The sequence below is a fragment of the Perna viridis genome, chromosome 1 (genome assembly GCF_037379345.1).
Source record: "Perna viridis isolate PV_CMFRI_1.1 ecotype Kerala chromosome 1, ASM3737934v1, whole genome shotgun sequence".
Taxonomy (NCBI): Eukaryota; Metazoa; Mollusca; class Bivalvia; order Mytilida; family Mytilidae; genus Perna; species Perna viridis.
Window position 1 is genome coordinate 24,000,795 of NC_142445.1, and position 21,961 is coordinate 24,022,755.

The 21,961-nt window shown below is 32.2% G+C and overlaps 1 protein-coding gene and 2 pseudogenes across 1 annotated transcript; 1 reads left to right on the top strand and 2 right to left on the bottom strand.

Moving 5' to 3' along the window:
• The first annotated feature begins 1,498 nt into the window (after positions 1 to 1,498).
• On the top strand, positions 1,499 to 7,963 carry LOC148627876 (uncharacterized; annotated as a pseudogene).
• Positions 7,964 to 10,286: 2,323 nt separating this feature from the next.
• Positions 10,287 to 12,949, bottom strand: LOC148627877 (uncharacterized; annotated as a pseudogene).
• Positions 12,950 to 17,912: 4,963 nt separating this feature from the next.
• On the bottom strand, positions 17,913 to 21,348 carry LOC148627878 (big defensin-like). Its single transcript, XM_088581045.1, has 3 exons — positions 21,202 to 21,348; positions 19,534 to 19,759; positions 17,913 to 18,127 (listed from the first exon to the last, which is right to left on the bottom strand). The coding sequence occupies exons 2-3, from the start codon at positions 19,745 to 19,747 to the stop codon at positions 17,994 to 17,996; spliced, it is 348 nt and encodes a 115-aa protein (XP_088437171.1). The 5' UTR covers positions 19,748 to 19,759; positions 21,202 to 21,348; the 3' UTR covers positions 17,913 to 17,993.
• Positions 21,349 to 21,961: the final 613 nt, after the last annotated feature.

A 21,961-nucleotide genomic window follows, 5' to 3' on the forward strand; every position in this document is an offset into this window, starting at 1 on the left:
GTCTGTTTTTTTACCATTGTTAAGGGTAAATGGGTCGGGATTATAAAGAAAGGATAGAGTCTTATTTCAAGAAGATAAAAAAGACTGGAGCAAAGTAAGAAAAGAAGAAGAGAAAGAGGAAGGAATGGAGAAAGATGCTGATAGTAATGATGCTATAGAAATAGATCCACAAAAAGACAACTTTCGTTGTAAAGTTAATATTGTAATAATTTAAGTTTCAGAAACTTCACATTTTTTTCACCTTTTAACTCACCATAACAGGCCATTTCAGCTTTTGTCATCACTTTGGAGGTATATATCTACAGTACAAAACGATTGATGAGACCGTGGTCTCTTCTAGCTTACTCGGAACGATCGGTACTTGTAATGGCTCCGAATGAAAACTACTTTCACTTTGACAACTAGCTTGGTCTACAAGGTCTCAGTATCGTATTCATTTTCCCATAGACTTCTATAGCGAAGTGCATATTTTTAGGATATTTAAAAAAAAAATATGTAAATTGATTCAATAAAACTTTCATTTATGTAGCATTTCTAAGGACATGTGAACAAAATAATTAAATTAATAATAAAATAGGGTGAGTCCACGAAGATCGGACAGAAAAGTAGTCTTGAACTATAAATAGCTATTTTCTCTACTTTTTCATTTTGCACTCATCAAACAACTTTTTTCAGTGGAACATTTTTATGCTATTACGTTGGATTTTCTTAAAAAAAAAGATTGTCATCTTATAGTGTGATGTTTACTCTATAATATAAGCAGGTGCGTAGCTGCCGTTAGGCAAAAAAGCTTTTGCCTGCACTTAATTTTGCCAATTTTTTTTTTTTTGAGATAAAATACATCCAGGAGAGGCATAAATGATGCTCTAAAACGCTATCTCCGCGGAGCCCCCTACCAGGGCCCCAGACCCCTGCCGTAATTTTGCCTACACTTCAATTTGGCCTCAGCTACGCGAGTCATTGTTCATATCTTTTGACAAAACATTAGTTTGTAGAGAGGCAAAAAGAAAATGCACTATATTTTTATAGTATCCTTTACAAGTACCGATCGTTCCGAGTAAGCTAGAAGAGACCACGGTCTCATCAATGGTTTTGTACTGTAGATACACCTCCAATGGTTTTGTACTATAGATATACCTCATGTGATACGAGATTTGATATGTGTCTACGCGCTACATTTATTCGCCGGAAGTTGACCGTGTCACCTATGACTATATTTCCGAATTTTACCGCGGACTTGACTTTTTATGAGCAACTCGGCGGGTGTTTCTAGAAAAGCAGAGGACGCTTACCCTACCGGTGCACCTGGTCCATGCTCCCAGTTTTTAGTGGAGTCCGAGTTGCTCATGTACTTTGTTACTTTGTATGTATGATTTTAGTTATTGTTCTTTGTTGTGTGTGTCTGTTTTCCATGTCTGGTCTTTGTCCCTGGATTACATTCTTTTGATTACCGCTATAACCTTGGTTCCCTTGATTACTCTTTTATATAGTACCAGAAATGACGAACTTTGAAGAGTGTACGAGATATGCTTTGGAAAATAGTGGAATTTGTCCACCAAATGGTTTAATTCTGAAAGAAAAACAGGTAAAGGCTTCGGACACTATATGAGGAGAGGGACTGTATAGCCATTCTTCCTACGGGATATGGTAAAAGCCTAATTTTCCAACCTCTCCCTTGGTTTCTACAGAAATGATGCAACCACCCTACCCCGATGATTGTTGTAGTTGTCTCTCCCCTGAGTTTCTTGATGCAAGATCAAGTGATGGCATTAAGGCGACAAGGGATCAAAGCTTGTTGTTTAAGTATAAGTGGTAAGCCTGTGATTTAAAACGTGTTGTTTACATGGCACCTATAGGAGAGTTCGCCAATCTCATTACTATATAGTGATGTCATACATGTATTCACTAATTAAGTGTCAAATTGGTTTGCAAATAAACAATTAACAATTGCATGATTAGAATCCCAATTTTCAAAACTTTATAGCTTTGTTAATTTACATCCAATTTTGGTTCTGTGAAATGTTTCATTTGCATAAAAGAATTCATATTTTATATGTGAATTTATAACTGTTTTACTAGAAGAATAAATTTGAAACGATATTTATATGTAAACCTCTATTTTCATATAAAATTGTTTTTTTAAATTTTATGCTCATATGGTCTAATTACTGAATATTTATTCAAAAATTCCATGGATGAAAAGAGTTTTATTGGCAGTTTAGGGAACCAAAAGAATTTTTCAATTATCTCTAAAAACGACAAAGTTATGATGATTTAAAGTTGATGCCCCATGCCACTCAATGGATTTTTTGCCAACTAAAACCAAATCACAGGTAAGTGATTGCATCAGGAAGAACTCTCGTATTTAGAATTAATAGTACACAAACGTATGTTTTATTAGTACTATGAGTGTTAAGTCTTATTACAGTGAAAGAAATTAGCAGTAGGCCTACAGACCAAGTCCATGCAAAATCAAGCAGGTCTATGATGATTTTGTCTCAATTTCCTTTAAAATCTACCATGCTATTTATGTAAAAAAGTAATCATGGGAACCTAGGTTCTTGCGGTACTCAAAAGAATGTAATCCAGGGACAAAGACCAGACATGGAAAACAGACATAAACAGCAAAGAACACAAAATTATTAAAATAATACATGTATACAAAGTAACAAAAGTAAATGAGCAACTCGGATTCCAGTAAATACTGGGAGCATGGACCAGATGCACGGGTAGGGTAAGCGTCCTCTGCTTTTTTTGAAATCCCTTTGAGTTGCTCATAAAAATCAAGTCTGGGGTAGATGAAAGGAAAAGAGAACTATGACAAATGGAACAAATCAGTTTCAATGGCGCATGTGGATGCACCATCATGATCCATGGGTACATGATGAAGACAATAAAACTTCTATAGTGATAACTTAATTCTTGTAGCAACATAATCCTGTTCATGAAGCCTACTTGTTCAAAGTCTAGTGTAGTACAAACAGTCTGTGTAGTTTTGGCAAGCTCTGGCATAATGTTTGATAATGGGTCTATGATAACAAAAAATAAGTTTCTAGCACTGTGTGTATCACCTACATTTGTGCACATACAATGTATGCTACTTTGTTAGAAATTTTAAATCACCACTTCTTGTGTTAATCTTGAATGCGTGTGTTCTTATAGTGGTTTTCTTCAAAATTTGACATATTTTACTTATCTATGTTTATGTAATTTCAATAAGATGTTGAATAGTTTTCTTCAAATTTACACACTTAAAAAAAGAGAACTTTCACCTGTACATGTACATTATATATCTAATCTATATATGTAACAAGTCAAGTCCATGACAGTTTCTAACTTCACATTCATTGGTGACTGTCTACTTAGCTGAAGACGAACTGTATACATAGTACATACATGTAATGTATGATTAAATTTGAAAACATTCCAGCAGTAAATGTCCCACTCATATCAAAGCTTTTTTTACAATGAATGTCAAAGAATGGCTAATTAAAATTATGTGTGGATTAGAAAATGGTCCAATCTTTAAATTATATGCCATTTGTCTTTAGAAATTTCTTTTATGTCTTACTTATACTTTTCATAAAATAATTATGAGTATGTGATGAACAAATCTGCATGCTCATACATTTGGGTAGGGGAAACCTTATTCTTCAACTATTTAACTTTAAGAATATGGATACATGAGGATACATTCAAATCAAAATGGTAACTTAAGTATTTAATGTTTGTTAGTTTGCTATTGTTTTGCTTATAAGTATTGAGATTGATAGTCTGCAATGAATAAAAATGAATATTCTATTAGGCTGTGAACTTTTCTATGATAAATAAATCAAGCCCAATCAATGCTTTCTTCACACCTACTGATGTTTTTCCATGTTATGATTTCAGGGCAGCACTTTTAAATGCTCATGTTTGACACAAAATAATCGATCTGCTTTGAGCTTCTCATTTTTTACTTTACTAGGTATACTAGCAGAGTATTCATCAACAACCTTGAATCAAGACATCTGTTACTGGAGAATACAAGAAAGGACAACAGTAAATTTGATTTCAGTAGACTGAATTACCTGCTTGAAGATCATCAACCATCATTGCTTTCTCTTCTGAGAACATTTGAAGAAATAGGTAGTTACATAAAAGAATTATTTTTACCTCTTGGTACAAAGTTTAAATGGTAGAAAAGTAAAAAAAAAATACAACATATTTTACCTTGGAAATGAAAGACAATAAGTGCAGATATTGTTCATACTATTTTGGAGATTTATATTTATATATGCATTGCATTTAAGAAGCCATATATTAGTCTAGTCAATTTATAAAAATTGTACCCTTAACCTAAACAAATAGCAACAGGAGATATAAACACTTCAATATAAACAAGCACGGAAAAAAGTCTAACAAAATCTTATGAGCAGAAACCTGCAATAAAAGCCATACAAATTGGAAATTAACATTGGATAGGGGGAGATAACTATGTAGAAATGGCTTAAAAATATAATTTCATACAAAATTATAATAATGTAGTTTTTTCTAAATGAAGGGAAGCAATAGTGAACATTTTTTTTTAATTTTCTAGATAATGAAGTTTAAGAATTCTAATTGTGAAGAAAATGACTAAGTTGATATTCTTCTTTTTGTGGTTAAAAGATTCTTTTAACAAAGGCACAACTTTAAATAAATATTTTGCAGATTTAAACAATACCAATGTCAAAAAATTAAAAATCAAATTGTAGAGAATTCCAGAAAATATGAATGTCTGTAGTTAAAAATTAACCAAAAAATTTAATTTACCCATCATAAGTTCATAATTAAATGTCTTACATATCATTGGCAGTATGTTATGTGTGATGATCATTAAAAACTAAAAGTTCCACATAAGTATCATACTTTACATGACATCAATATAATTAGAACAAAATATGACAAAAAAATATTCCCTCTCAGGATAAATTGATATCAGACTTGTTGTATGGCTCTATACAAATGAAGGTCTATCTTACATAGCATAACAATGTTTGCTACTTAATATTCAACGATATTGTACCTGAAATTAAGAAAAAAATCCTCTTTAATTGGAGGATTATTACTTCAACTTACTTCATCAGTTTAGTATAGGCTGTACAACTATTTGTCCTGAGGAGTACAGGACACTTCTAAAGGTATTTAGCAGTAACTCTGCAGTTTGTGGTACATTCCACTGCAAGAATTTACCCTTCATCAAAGAAATTTTGCAGAAAGATGAAGAAAGGAGGTTAATGAATGAGGAGTATGCCAACACAATGCATTTAAGAGAAGATAGTTCCTTAATGTATGGACTTCAGCAATTTTGTCCAATTCTGTATGACCTTATAAATACATTACAATTAGGAGGGTTGCCTCCATACATCAGTGTACTGCTGAAAGAAGTTGTTACAATTGCTGAATTGCCATTCTCTAGATGTTAGCTCCAATTACTGCCAGTGCAGCGGGATGAAGACCTTGCATTTTATCCAAACTTTCCCAAACTATTTGAAAGGGGAAATTACAAAATGGATAAAATGAAGAACCAGGTTAATTGTAAAAAAAGAGGATCCATTACTTCCCTCATTACTTCCTGCAATTTTCACAGTATTTTGTGAACATGGTATGATGATACGTTCCTTAAGATTTATTTCACCAGATAAAACCGCAAATTTACAATTTTCAGTGTAAAATAACAGTATATATATTGCCTTATTAACTTTTCTTAGACTTTGTTAGCTAAAATTGTTAAACTTTTAACACACTTCTTAATTTGAATTCTACACTTTTCAAACTTCTGCATAAACATGACAAATACATTTTTATTTAGAACTTCCACGTAAACTTTGAGTCCACTGTTTATTGGAAAAGGTATCTAGTTACGATTAAGAGATAATTATCACTTTCTGTTCACAATATATGTTTGATAAAGTTAAGTTATTCATGGAACATTTATTTCACTTATAAGCTAATATGGTATAAAACTCTACTTGCACGAACAATTTTTCCGAACATATTCATATTTTCTTAAATGACTTTATCAACCCTGTTAAACAGATTTTGCTTTAAGTATGACAAAAATTGCTTAAAATAATATTCTTATGACAAAAGTTATTATATTTTCATCAATAAGTAAATATTTTCTATGATTTTTTAAGGAGTTTGCTATGGATTTGAGGTATGGAATGTTCAGAATCACCCAACAGACCATTTACATTTTGAGAACTAGATTTGCAAGTGAGATGTTTTGATAATAATTTGGCATGTTCAATTCAAACTAAGTGACATATGCTCCTAATCATTGGCTGACCTGTTTTCTATATATATTTATATGTCTCAGATTATTGCGACTTTATTTGCTACAATACTTCTTCATCAGGTTATGATTGATATAGAAAAGATAATGTAAGAATGCAAGGGTGTGAAAAATTCCAAACACTGTTAGAATTGTCAATCTTGCATTATGATTGGACGGAGCAGTTTAGTCCATAGAGTCGTCATAATTTGAGAAGTTTATATAATTTTATTTTGAGCTTTTGGTACATACACACAGTCTTCTTCAGCAAAACGTTTATTTGGTAATAGTATAAGTATCTAACATTTATCATAGTGGATATTTCCACAGAGTGAAGTAAAACTACAGGAAATCAAACATTACATTGGTTAATCGATTGCTTCATTATGGTTTAACATCACTAATAAAAATGAGGGAAAGAAAATTTTTTTTAAAAGATATAGAAACTTGAACCAAGGCATCCTAAAGCTTCTAAACCCCAACAAATTCAGGGTTAAACTTTACCATTTATATACCTTTGTTCATAATGTTTTTACTGAGTTACACTTTTTAAATCATACTATGAGTCATGTGGTTACTAATTTATGTTATTATTTTTTTAAATCATACTTTGTTTGAGTCATGTGGCTACTAATTCATGTTATTATTTTTTTTTACAGTCCCCTGAAGTTGTAATATATGACAATTCCTGCAATTTACACAATTACTGTCTGAATAGGGACCCTGTGTTTTTTAAAGATACAATATTTGTTGTGGATGATTTGCATTGGGATAACCATATAGGTAATAATTTTAAGAAGTCATTTTTGCGACAATTTATTTTTCATCCTGATTGACAATGCAGCATGATAACTACACAACTTCTGGTTATTCGAACAAATCTTACATTTGTTATCAATAGGTGGCACAAAATTATAGATCAGACTGCACAAATGCTTCCTGTTATTATCTAAATGCTTGAATTTTGGTAGAATAAAATATTTGAAATTAAAATCTATCTAAAAAGAATAGCTGAAACTTGCATTTAGAAATATAGAATAGAGAATGTGACTTATCCTAGTTACCAAGTGACTTTGCTACAGGTAGAATTATACATATACATGTATTACAATCCAATCGTATCCACTGCTTTGAACAATATTTCATTACAATTATAGTTTTGATTGATGTGTATACTGTGCCAAACTTCATATTGAACAAGTTTTGTTTTTAGTATCGGTCCACACTTTTTACTTTTTTTTGACAAACAAAATAAATTGGGTAGAATTTCTTTCAATAATAATATTTTCTATTAAAACTCTTGTGAAAAAAATTTCTTTATTTTTTACTGCCTTTAGGTACTCTATCCCATTAATGGAACATTTTTGTCAGATTGTGTTTTTCTGTGCTTTGATATTGTTTATATGTTTAAATAATTTAACAGTTGTGCACTATGATTTTTCATTCATTGCAGGTTGCGTGCTTGGATACAAGGCACTACTTTATCCCTTCTTGAGCCACATAAACACAAAGATGGTAGAACAGAACAACTCAAATTTAAAGAAATTAAAAACTTCTTGATCGTTCATGACAAGGAAAAACTTCATGAACGCTGTTAAGTTTTTTTTTACATTTTTGTAATGATAATGTGAAAAATAAATGATTTGATGGTATTGTTAGACTTGATACAGGCATCCTGTTGTAGATAATCAATACAGTTTAAATATACTTATCTAAGAGAAACTTGTGATTGAGAAGTTTATTAGTCAGCAATAACCCTTTGTCTTAACATAGAATAATAGCAAGGTAAACAATATTAGAGATGAAATCAAAAGACATATTCCAAAGGTAAAGATTAGACATGATAGAGTAATCAAGGAAACCAAGGTTATAGCGGTAATCAAAAGAATGTAATCCAGGGACAAAGACCAGACATGGAAAACAGACATACACAACAAAGAACATAAAGTAACTAAAATCATACATACAAAGTAACAAAAGCAAATGAGCAACACTAAAAACTGGGAGCATGGACCAGGTGCACCGGTAGGGTAAGCATCCTCTGCTTTTCTAGAAACACCCGCCGAGTTTCTCAAAAAAAGTCAAGTCCGGGGTAGACAAACGAGGAAAGGAAAACTATGACCCGTTGAATAAATCAGTTTTCATGGTGCTGATGGATACACCATAATGATCCATGAGTTCATGATGACGACCATAAAACTTCTGTAGTGATGACTTCAATCTTGTAGCAACATGACCCTGTTCCAGAAGCCTATTTGTTAGAGTTCTAGCGCGATACAAAAAGTCTACGTAGTTTCGGCAAGCTCTGGCATAACGTATGAGTTGTAATATGAACACTCCATACGCAGGAGACGAAGGGATGTTGCTACAGATGAAAGGAAAGTTGACAATTCTGAATGAAAAGTCATCACGTTTGTCGTAAAGTTTGGTCAATAGTTTTCCTTTACCATCGATTTCTAAGTGTAGGTCAAGAAATGAGGCTGACTTCACAGTGTCTGTAGTAGAAAAATAGACACACACAACACAGAGCATGAAATAACCAAAATGACAGGTACAAGAAACAAAGATGAATGAGAAACCTGGACTTCACTAAAAACTGGACTAGGTGCACTTTTGGAAAGCATTCTGTGCTTTTGCAGAAACACCCTCAAAGTTGCTCATAATTTGAAATTAGGAAATTAGTGGTGAAATTGAGGCCATACTTGTCGAAAAGCAATAATGAACACTTTAAGTTTTTAATCATAGATTGACGAAAAAAAAACATAGTCACGACTTTTTCATGTGACTTTTCTACGTCACCACTCCGGTGATACCTATGTTAAGTCCGGCCTGTTCATTAACAACATATGTTATTTTTTAAATTGAAAAAAAAAGCATAATGGACATTATCAAACATTTTTGAAAAAAGAAAATGAAAAATATAAATTTGTAATTCTGCCCTTGTCTACAAAAACGTGCAGTACTATCATGGTCATCAAGTACAAGATTTTACAAGATAAAAGATCTTGAGTTTCATAATTTATAAGGTAACATAAAGCCATGAGTTTAAGTTGTGTATCTTGGACTGAACTTGTATTGTTATGAGGGTTGTTACAGTTTTTTCCCCAAATTTATGTACCATACTTATTTTTGTGACGAGATGTGTGAATTATTTTGTATTTTGTTTCGTTTTGTCTAGAGAAAAGTATTCGTCATTCGTTACTTTACAGCTTTTTATCGGTTAAATAGTTAAAAGCTGTTCTGCCTACTGAAATAATCGTTAAAAATTTGCCAGAAATTCCGAAAAAAAACTAAATAACAATGTCATTCATATTGTAAATTTTCAATTTTATGCAATTTAGATAGTAACGACTGAGATATGAATGCACAAAAAACCGTTTAATTTTGATTTGGTTAAAACAAAGATGAAACAAGTTGTTTAATTTGTAAAGATGGAAAACAAATTGTTCTAACTAAAGGGAGATAATTTCATTTCTTCTAGTAGGCGCTACAGAAAAGATGAAATGAAATCTTGCAACATTTGCAACATAAAGACTTTTTTTCAAACAGAAGACACTTAAATAACGCTTGGTGAAAACTAATGACAAATATAGTGCCTACCCATGTTAAAATTAGCATAAAGCCCGGCATCCAGAAATTATTTCTGAAATATTGAACTGAGAAACGAGAGAAATTCTTTCACACATCAAAGAAAACGGGGAGATACATGACTACAATTAAGATGAAATTAAATGTTGCAACATTTTAACGACTTTCATCAGATAGAGAGATATTTAAGTAAAACGGATTGTTTTCGTTCTAACCACACAGATTGAGTAAATGCAAAGCAAATATATTGTGAAATCAAAAGTAATAAAATAAATCGTAATGAAAGTTATAACTTAATTTGCTTATAAAAAGCATACAAAAGAAACACAAATTGAGCAGATTTGCTTACATTGACTAGACTCAAGCATTGAGTCAACAAATCGAATAGGCAAATCCCCGTAATTGGTGGCGGGCATAAATGTTTAACAGTAAGTAACCGTTGAACAGTTCAAATAGTTCAGTTGAAAAAAGTGAATTCATGTTTGGTAGTGTTCTATGCGATTTCATTAAATGAGCTGTAATTGTGTGGGAACAGACTCATTATGTAGAAAGGATTATACAGATTATCTATTGTAACCAATCACAGATAAGAAAATACTTTTACTAAATCCATCATATAAAACTTAAGCCTTTTTCAAAAAAACCACAGGTTCCCGCACCCGTCTGTATCCATGTTGCTTGCAAGGCTAAAAACACTATTTTTAGTAGAAATATTTAAAAAAAAACGTTTTCAGTCAAAGCATAAATGTGACCCAATTTGTATTCTGCTATTAATATATTTCCATAACTATCACAACATAATGAGGTAAACATTGCGTCTGTTTTTCCGAATGAAAGGATGATTTTCCACTTTTGTTAACAACAATAACACTGCTGTTTTGACACGCGATAGCTAAATTTCCATGTTTCGTTTCCGCGATTCTTATATTTTGAGCTTAAACATTTTGTAAGTAAGATGTAAGTCTTCTATCATCGAACTTATAAATAATTTCTCCAGTTTTATTTGTCGTGTTGAGGGTGTGTTCTTCTTTGTTGAAGACAAGCAAGTATCCATTTTGAAGAAACAAGATGGGAATATTACCCGTTGGTGCGATATAACTCGATTCTTCATCGCTGTTCAATCTTTTTACCAGGTTATCTACAAGAAACCACAGTTTGTTTCTGTCTTTTGTCTCGCTTCAAAAGGAAATTTATATTATTCAAATGTAATTATTCTTGAGAGTTTCACCAGACGGAGAGCGCAAAGTGTTTCTTTCGTCGTGGTTATCCAGGCAGAATTGTTATCAAATCCCAAAATGCCTAAAACACGTTCTTTGAATTCACCGATTTGTTCAACCTCTGGTAAATAGAAAGTTCGGGTATTAGTAGCCCCGGAACCTTATCCATGCAGTCAATTTCAGAACTCTTAAGCTGTCCAAAAATATCCCTGATCACATTGTCATTGAAGATGGCCTTTACAAAACTTATGTCTGTGATTTGGGCATGGATAAATTTCTTTTTTCAGACAAGAACTTTGCGACTTCTTGTCCGACACAAAATGACTGTTTCAATAAATCTAAGTCAGTATGGTTCGAATGGGAAACGATGCCATCAATTGTTCTTGTGAAGTTACTCAATGACAAGAGTTTAGTTCCAACGTCGTCCAGAATTGACTATATCGTTTTCACATCTTTCCTTTTATTATCTTCAACCTCGCAAATGTTTTAATCGGAAATGTCATCTATCATTTTGCACACAAGGTCTTTTAAATATTGGCATGTGTTTTTATATCCTTTTTAAGAAGATCAATTTTGTTCAGATTTGTTTCATCTTTGTTCTTCAATGTCTCTTTCAAGTTTTCAAAAAGAGACATTTTGCTTTTTGAATTAGACTGTGTTAGAAACAGTTCGTACCGCCTTTCTATGAGGACGCTTACCCTACCGGTGCACCTGGTCCATGCTCCCAGTTTTTAGTGGAGTCCGAGTTGCTCATTTGCTTTTGTTACTTTCAATGTATGTCCCAGGATTACATTCTTTTGAATACCGCTATAATCTTGGTTCCCTTGATTACTCCTTGACTAATACCGCAATATCTGGTTGCTCATGCTATCGGTGATAATCTTTATCGCAATCTCTACAAATGGCCAAATTACATGGTTTACAAAACAAAACGCGTTCTTTCTTGTGAGATGCACATGCATTGATTATTTTTTTCTATGCACAAGATTTTTGACTTTTCTTTCGATGGACTTCATGGCTGTTCTAATACGTGGTTTGCTAGATACTTCAGTTTCCCGTGGTAATCGGAGCAGCCAGAGCAAATGCTTGATTTGCAATCGAAATATTTAGCTACGGCAATATTATCTATACAAAGTTTGCACTTAATGGATTCCACTGTTGCTTGATCATGTGTATTTGTACCTTAGAATGGGAAAGGGTTTAACTGACGTACATCTTTATCTGGAACATAACACTTTGATCTACAAAGCGGACAAAACTACACTACAATCGTTGTCAACAAGTTTTTCAAGGCATGGTGAACAAAACCCGTGATAACAATCCGAAAGTCTTGGTTCAGTATAGAACGATAGGAAGATAATACATTTAGAATAACGATCCGATATTTTCACGTCGGCCATGTTTTCGCTTAGGAATACGGAATGTTATTGACGATGGTTTAAACTATACAATTTTACATATAAATAAAGATTGTCAATAGACGGGAGTTTAATTCTTGGTTACAATCACGTTAGATATCATTTAAATTAATTCAACTTGCCTTATATAAAGTAAATGCGAAAGTATGTGTATTTTAAATCATTTACTACAGTTGCATGTTTGGCATTTTGGCCATCTCGAAGAAAGTATGGTGTTCATCAATTGAACTAGAGGCTGTGGATAGAATTGTTAAAAATGTTGAAGTAGTATCAGGGAGAAGAGTGTCTCCATAAAAGCGGACAATAAAAGTGTTGAAGCGATATCGTGAGTTGGCAGTAGGAAATGTGATTTTCATGATATAAATGTAGATATTCATCATATTTGAAATATAATAAGGTATCGCATTCTTGCAAGAAGATATGAATGAAATAAACGATATGATTATGCGGGTGTGATGACTGGGGAGTGCAATCATGGACTTTTTCTTTTCATGATAGAAAAGTAATGAAGGGAACCAAGATTCTAGTGGAAATCAAAAGACTGTAATCCAGGGAAAAATATACAGGGAAAGCAGACACAAATAACAAAGAATATGAAATAACCAAAATAACACGTACAAAGAAACAAAAGGTAAATGCGCAACTCGTACTCCACTGAGAACTTGGAGAATGGACCAAGTGCACCGGTAGGGTAAGAGTCCATTGCTTTTCAAAAACAAACCCACCGGGTTGCTCATGAAAAATTTGGTCTGGGTAGACGAAAGAGGAAAGGAAAACTGCAAACACGGTGAATAAATCAGTTCTCGTGGTGCAGATGGATACACATTAACAGAATATTGGACACTCAAGCATTTAGTAGGTTTGCATTATCATACATTAGAAAATACGACACATTTAATTCGAGATTCAGGTATGAAGATACCCCCGGTATCGGTACTTTTAACTCTTATTCGTTTATGGACAACAATTGCTTAGTACTGCCTCTTCTGTTGATTTGCGAGGGAGAAAAAATAATAACCGCAAATAAGCAGCGTGAACATTGACAATTAATAGGAATTCGTCACCTTTTTGGCCTATAATTCACATTGACACATGCTTAAATCAGCATACCACAGATTAAATGTTTTTGATAACAAAAACTTTACACACAAAGGTCATGGACAGAATGACATTTTCGGCATACAATTGGAGTCTTTATGAATTCTTGCTTTAAAAAAAGCTTTCATATGAGCATACTTATTTTACAGTTATGTGCGTGATGAACAGTGTTGACGATGTATGTAAAGTAGCCGGCGTACAAAATGAATTTTATTTATTCAGAACAACACACATTTCAAGTATCAAGGAAACTTATTTGTGGTTATATAAGCTGTCATACATGTATAGTTCCAGATAAATATTTAATGCCCAATTATGAATAATAACTATTTACACAAGTGTAGCAACAACACTGAACTAGAAAACTAAATTAAATAATTAGAAATTAAAGTAATAAAATCAACATACAAAGCTTACCAAAATATAAGGTACTAAGGGCTATGACCTTTGGTCTCATACAGTACATGATTTAACCTGATAAATAATATGTGAATTCAAAACCATAAGCAAGACTCGTCCAAAATACAAATCTGAAGTCAATAAATGTATCAATTCCAAGATGTCTGACTCCAAAAACTCATGCCAGTAATCTAGTTCACCCAAAAGTAAAGTTAAATATACGACCAAAATTTAGACCAATCAGAGACCCTAAAGCAACAACTTAGATTATGTCCAGCTAACAATACCGAGTCTCAACATGAGAAACCATATGAAACTAATACCACTGAAATAAAACGATAATGCTAAAATACAACAATACAATATCTTATTTGATTTTGTATCAAATATGACTATACCACGATATGTACATTTGCTTACTTTTTATATTGTGTTTACGAGGATTTACCATAGTGTTATAACTTATTTTAGTCCTTTTAGAAAATAGAAGGTATTTATGGAAAGACAGAGGTTTTCAGTTTTACCAGACAAATATTTTCAAACGGTTTGTATCTCGCTCATTTGTTAGTGTCTGGTTCTACTTTCAAACATTTCAATTCAATTGTTCATTTTTTTAAATTGGGCAAATCAGGTACAATGTATATACTGTGCCTGAACCTACAACCAATAACTTTATTATATTTTTTTAAGAAACCCATTTAAATTTCCGCCTGTCCATGAAATATAAATACAGATGTTTTATCAGTTTATGTGAAAAATACATTATGATTATTGACGGATTTGGGAACTTGTGGATTTCTAACTATGGATCAGGCAGGAGTGAAATGTTGAAAGAAGAACAGTGAAAATATTTTTTTTATATTTGGATAAGTAACTTAATGACAATTGTTTTGGTTCAATCTCATCTAGGAATGACTACGTGGCTTCAACGTCTTTCCTTTTTTTTCACATCAACCTCGCAAATGTCATTATCGACAACATTATTAATCATGTTACACACGATTTCTTTTAAAAGATGGGTGTGAGTTTTAGCATCTCACTTGTCATTTCTCTGACGACATATTTGGTCTTCATTCTTCACTTTCTCAAACTTTCTTCAAGGGAAGACATTCTACTTTTTTTTAGAATGATTTATTTAACCAACAACGCGTAGCGTCTTTAATTTATTAATTTTACAAGATCTACCTGTTCGTGTTGTTTATGAAAGATTTGAACACAATCTTTATACATTCCTAAGTTACATGGTTTACAAAACAAAATGATTTCTTTCTTGTGAGATTTACATGTATTTCAATGCGTGGTGCTATCAATTTTTCGATCGACATACTTTCTATGGCTAGTTCAGAATTTCATTTTTAATGGTATTCGGAGCAGCCGTAATAAATGTTTGCATTGCAATCTAAGCATTTTGTTACAGCAATGCTTCCTTTTTATAAAGTTCGCATGGACACATCCCCAAGATGATCGTTAATAAAAAAAACTATCGTGAAACTGGAAAGAATTCAACTGATGTACTTCTTTATCTGGAACATAACACTTTAAAGCAAAGCAAAGCGGACAAACTACACACAAATTGTCATCAACAAGTTGTTCTAGGCATGGAGAACAAACCACATGATAACAATCCAAAATTCTTAGTTCAGTATAGAACGATATAAAGATACTACATGTGAATTTCCATAGAACCTTTGTTCTTAAGAGACATACATTTTATAGAAATTTCTGTAGAATTTTTAAAAAAGATAACTCTGTAAACGACATTAAAATACGATTGAAACTATTGGATTTTCAGTGAGAATTATCCCAAGAGCAGACAGATTGGAATAAAAGATTATAATCTCATCATATAGACCCATAAAACAACTTAACAAAAATAAATATGTGATAACCTTTTGGGGGTGTATCACATATCAGGGGCGGATCCAGGATTTGAGTTTAAGGGGGGGCGTTGATTGAATTAAATGCCATGAAAAGCAAGGCAAAAAATATTATTGGGTGAAATTTTTTTCTTACCGATTTGGGGGGGGGGCGTACGCCCGGTACGCCAGTCCTTGGATCCACGCCTGGGTATAACATAATTTTTATGATTTTTACAAAGACTTAAATAATACAACAATAAGCTATAAGCTTGAGTTTAAAAGGTTTAATATAGTATAGGACAAATATATAGACACTCATAGGCGAATCCATGTGGGCCACGCCCCTTACGAATTAGAAAAATTATGAAAAGAGCGTTTTTGTGTGTGTATATTCACGCATTAAAATTTTTTTCGCAATTTATTGAGTTTTAAATTAAGCTGAACGTTTATGATGCTTCCATCTTAAACTAGGGTTTTGACAACGAACAATAAAGCAATCGCTAGTTATTGATAATACTTAGTTCGAGTTAATTGATATAAGCAGAGAGGTAATTAGAATTGAAGGTCGAGAGAAACAAGATAGGTATTTTCATGGAGGTAGAATTTGTAAAAATTAAGATTTCTTGATATAAACACTTCAATTTTATTAAGTGTAAATTTGTTTAAGATGGAAAAAATCTGGTGTCTGACCATGTCCGTTGCGCATTTTATTTATAATGGTAAATTTTTAAAATAAGATTTTTAATGAATGGGAGATACTGTTGTTTATTGAATACATTAATGTAAAAAATGAGTTTCAACATTGTCGGTAATTTTAGAGTATTTATGTATTATAGAGTTCATTAAAAAGATTATTTTAACAAGTACTAATTATTTCAAACTTAATCAAGAAGCTTGCTAGTAAATTGGATATTAAAATTTGTCTCACACTTTTTGTCATGATGCTTGGTTAAGCTTTAGTTTTTTGAGTTAAGCGTGTTACGTGTATGAAAGAAATCGTAAAATAGTCTAGGACACAGCACAATTTTAACTCCAGTTAATGCACGAATTTCAGAAAATGGAAAAGACAAAACTTCATCCTACGTATTATTGGATGTTTTAAATAGACATCATATTATAATTTCGATTTTCTCCTCATTCTCAAGCCCATCTTTAAAAAATAATCATGTGCCCCATTGATAATGTGCACCTGCATTGTCCATGCTCCCAATTTTAAGTGGCGTCCGAGTTGCTCATTTACTTTTGTTACTCTGTATGTATTATTTTAGTTACTTTATGTTCTTTGTTGTGTTTGTCTGTTTTCCATGTCTGGTCTTTGTCCCTGGATTACATTCTTTTGATTTCCGCTAGAATCTTGGTTCCATTGATTACTCTCTATTTCTTAACCACTTCTTTGTCTAAGAATCAGGCAAAATGTGTAACCTCCAGAAATAACCATAAAACAGTTAGTAAAGTTTGCTTTTTTAAGATATTGAAAGGTCAAATTTAGTGATAAGCACTATCGAAAGTTTTCCTCTCACTTTTCCCCTGTAAAAATTAAAGCAGTAAAAAATATCTACGTCACGGATGCTTCAGAATAAATTTAAATAATTTTTCAGTTGTTTTCTAGATGTATTGAATATATTTGCCTTTTGTATTTTATGAAAAATTGTTATAAACATGCGAGGTTTTTGTACGCATTTTAATTACCAACAGTTTTGTTGTGATTAAATGTTATTCAATGTACATTGCATTCCATTACGATTTGTTTCATACTTGTTTCTTTTTTTATTATTTTGTACACTATTGTCTCAAGCATATGCTTGGTTATTTGTGTCGATTTTTTTTATCTTATTGTTCTCTTTTGTCCCTAAAAAATTAGATTAAGGTAGCAAAAAATCACCCACGACATACGCCATTATTAATTGTTTTTGTAACCGGCGAAATTTGATCTTCAACTTGATACCACAAACAATAAATCATGCTGATATACGTACATCATTAAAATTTGCTTCCAGTCTCTTTCAATATGTGGTTAAGAGGTACTTAAGGCAAGTTCTTATTGTTTCTTAATTGTTTTAATCTTAAAGTCGCGACTAATGGCATGAAGTTCCTGAACGACACATTTTTGTGGTAGTTATATAGAGCTACGACAACATTTGTATGAGCCACAGACATCACTATGATAATGATCCACGTGTTCATGACTAAAACAATGTGATCGACACCACCCTCTGTTGTTGGCACAAGAATGGCTATCAGTGCTTGATCCTGGAATAAAATAATATCGTTTTTTTACAATCTTTGCATTTTGTTAATTATCATGTGTAAAAGTGTTCTAAAATGTCTTTGAATTAAATTCAGTAAAACGTTTTAGATACGATACAAGGTTTTGTTATTAGACTAAGTAGTACTTGAATTGTTCCTTGTACACTTATGCAAGTATATTTAATAATTTTATCTATTATTTAACACTTACAAAACAGCAAAATTCTAAATACTAAAAGAATAATATCAAGACGACTAGCTTTTAACGAAAATTGCTACAAATGATACATACACGTGACGTCACACATTAGGAAAACATCACTGGTTTTCAGATATTATATTTATTCTTGACGCCATAAAAAGTAATTCCGATTGAATTAAATGGATATATAACACGTGAACATTTTGTTTCACCCAAAATGTAGCGAGCGACAAATGATCCATATTTGCCACATTTTGACATAATAGAGGCCAGACTTTAGATAAATGATAGTACTAGACGGTCATATATCATTGACATCGATATCAACCAAAACATGTCATACAACAAAATGACAAAATGACACATGTAAGTGGTTCCTCCAGAAACCTTCGGTTCTATTTTATCTTTTTTAAAATTTTATGTATGATTTCACTAATCAATAGTAATAGCACACGATAATGACGTTGACAAAATGGTCAGAAAGTAACTGCCATCGTTTGTATTATAACAAAATGAATGTAACTGATAAAAAATCAGAAAAATTGTATCAGTCTTTATCAACATGAGGTTTTTTATTACAAAGAGTTGTCATCAATTCAAGACATTTTACCTAGCAACGAATCATGCTAGTAGAAATAAGATGAACGAAAAGAGTTATAATATCCAATATGCATTTACTCTTTTGAAATGTATCAATATCCAATGTATCTGAGATAACATACGGGCTTCTCAAGAATGTTCATATAGTATTTGGTTTAATCTAATACAATAGAGGACTTAACAGTTAAAATATTATGAATATCAAAAATGACTAGTAGAATAATTAATTGGAAAAAGTGAATAACCAACATATTTTCACGAGTGCGGAATTATGCCCAGATTTAACGAGTATGCGGAACTTGTTCCGCGCACGAATTAAATCCTCAAGCGTTCTTGCCATGAGTGATCATATTTTGGTCATTCACAAAATCCAATTGATTATCCTATTTATAATATATTGAATTAAATAGGAAACATTCGATAAAACACTGCTATCTATATAATAAACCATTACCCTTAACCCTTAAAGCAATTGTTTGGCTTTGGGCACATTAGTTTTCAAATGAACTGTAAAGTATGTACACTAATTAGTCATAACAATGGATAAAGACAGGAACTTTATTCTCTATTTTTAGAAGCATAAAAGAATATTTTAGTTGACACTCACTAATGGCATATCTATAAAGCTGACTTATTCCATAAGCGGCTGCTAGGGCCAAGTATACTTCGGGTGCAACCACAAGACCAGCATAAGATGCGATCGGTGCAAGGGCTTGGACTTGTCGCTTCTCATCTGACCTGGAAGCTATTTCCCTACATAGGGAGGATGGTACGACGAGAAGTATTGCATACACGATGATAGTAGCTGCTGTTTTATCCATTTCAGTGGTGTACTGAAAGTAATGAATAGTAAATGTCTCCTCTTGGGACAGATAAACGTATACACACAGCGAGCTCATGATGGTTTTGGCTCATTAAAAACAAAGGAAATCACTGCAATATACTCATATAGAGGATGTGGAAATAACATGATTTCTTGAGTTTCAATGTGAAGCAAAGAAGTCTCAACAGTTAAATGACGTTTAGAAGAACAAACTACAAATAAATGGCAAAATAATAGTGAAAATAGACAGAAATGGAAAATAAACTCAAGCGGCACATGTGAGATATTCATCATCATCATATAACATGGACACAGTTATCATTTCTATTGGAAACTGCTGCAAAGTCATGTATCTAATACAACCTTTTAGACGAGATCGTCATAAGAATAAAACTCACCCCAAATTTTATAAGACATTCATACGTTTTATACAAATTTTCATATCGATTTTCCTAAAGTACTATATTTAAAGTACTTGACCACAACCAAGTATAAAACACTTCACATTCTTGCAAAAAATCACGTAGACATAAAATTAAAAAAAAATCTATGACTATATATGTATATATACATAGTTTCTTCATTTTGTAATCGATATTTTCATCTTGAACGTTAATGAATTCCCGAAAAGTGATACAAATAACAATTTCATGTATCAATAATATTAGAATTTATATTCACAATATCAACCATTTAAGGCTTATATAATGTAGCTAATGTTGATAAAATATTGAATTGGCGGTTTAATGGTGTCTGTCTTTTCATACATTTTTTGTTCCGCTCATTAGGAATAATATTGAGAGAGTAATCATAGAACCAAGATTCTAGCGGAAATCAGGAACAAAGACCAGACATGGACAATGTTTATTGAAATTCTAATGATTCACACAAAAAAACATTTAACGGGATAATCTTTTTAAAATGCATCAAATTATATTAACATAAGTTATCTTCGGTTTTGGTGTTTCATCCAATGTCAATGGAGGGTATAAACGTTAGACAAATGGAGGTCTGTGTAGATTCCATATGAACAAATTAATATGTTTTATGTGGTTCAAATAGACCGGAAATTTATCGACACCACATTGTGGTGCTGACACAAACATAAAGCCAACATAAGCAATACCAGAAAGTTTTAAAACACCATGATGACAGGAAAAAAAGCAGTATTGGTAGGAACTCCACATAAAGATGATTTAACATTTGCGTATGATATGCAATCCTTTTCACGAAAATCGTAAGTTAAATTAGCCGGAAGTTATGCCGTCTCATTCATTAGAACGTTTATGGCGTCATAACTTACGACTAATTGTACACGTACAAATGTTTTGTGAAAAGGCCACATATTTGTTAAACGAAATTGAGTATTAAAGAATAAAGAAAAGGACATTATCAAGCTCCAACTTTTACAAAATGATAAAATAATAATCCTTTCTATGACTAAAGACTTACCTTGACTAATTTACGTTAACGTTTTCCCTTTTATGGCATGTTAGTGCTTATATATAGTTGTAATGGACTTAAATCTTGACAACATATTGAATATTCCCACTCTATCTTCGGGAAATATCATATTGTGATTGTTGATTGCGTATAATTCTTATCTCTTTGTTTACAGCGAGCTGTTTTTGTCTATTTGCTTCTTGTACTTAAAAAGTACAATCTAACCTACGCGATTAACAGTAACTGAGAGAACTCCAAAATTATATGGTAATGTGTGTATGTCATTTCATTATATAGATAGCATTGATTTACCGACAATTTCTAGTGTATTTTTTTTTCGATAATTCACTCTGTTAAATAAATTCCGTAATTTCATTGTCGGATTTTCTTCCACCAAAACGTCACAAAACGTAACAATGCGTATATCAATTCGCCGGTCACAAAATTAAGTTTATGTTGAAAATAGCAACGAATAATAGAGGAAATCTATATAATAGATATTATAATTAATTGCTCACCGTGAATAACCAAGATATGACCACTATCGAGAACGCATTAAGATTTAACTCGTGCGCGAAACAAGTTCCGAACACCCGCTAAATCTAGGCGTTCTTCGACACTAGTAATCATGTTTTGGTTACCCACTCTTTCCAAGAAAACATATCCTGTTAGTATTGCATTATAAGCACAGTTTAAGCCTTTTTTTTGGTAATCAAATATTTCATGATACAAACATTCTACAAAAATGTTGACTGACTGACTGACTGAT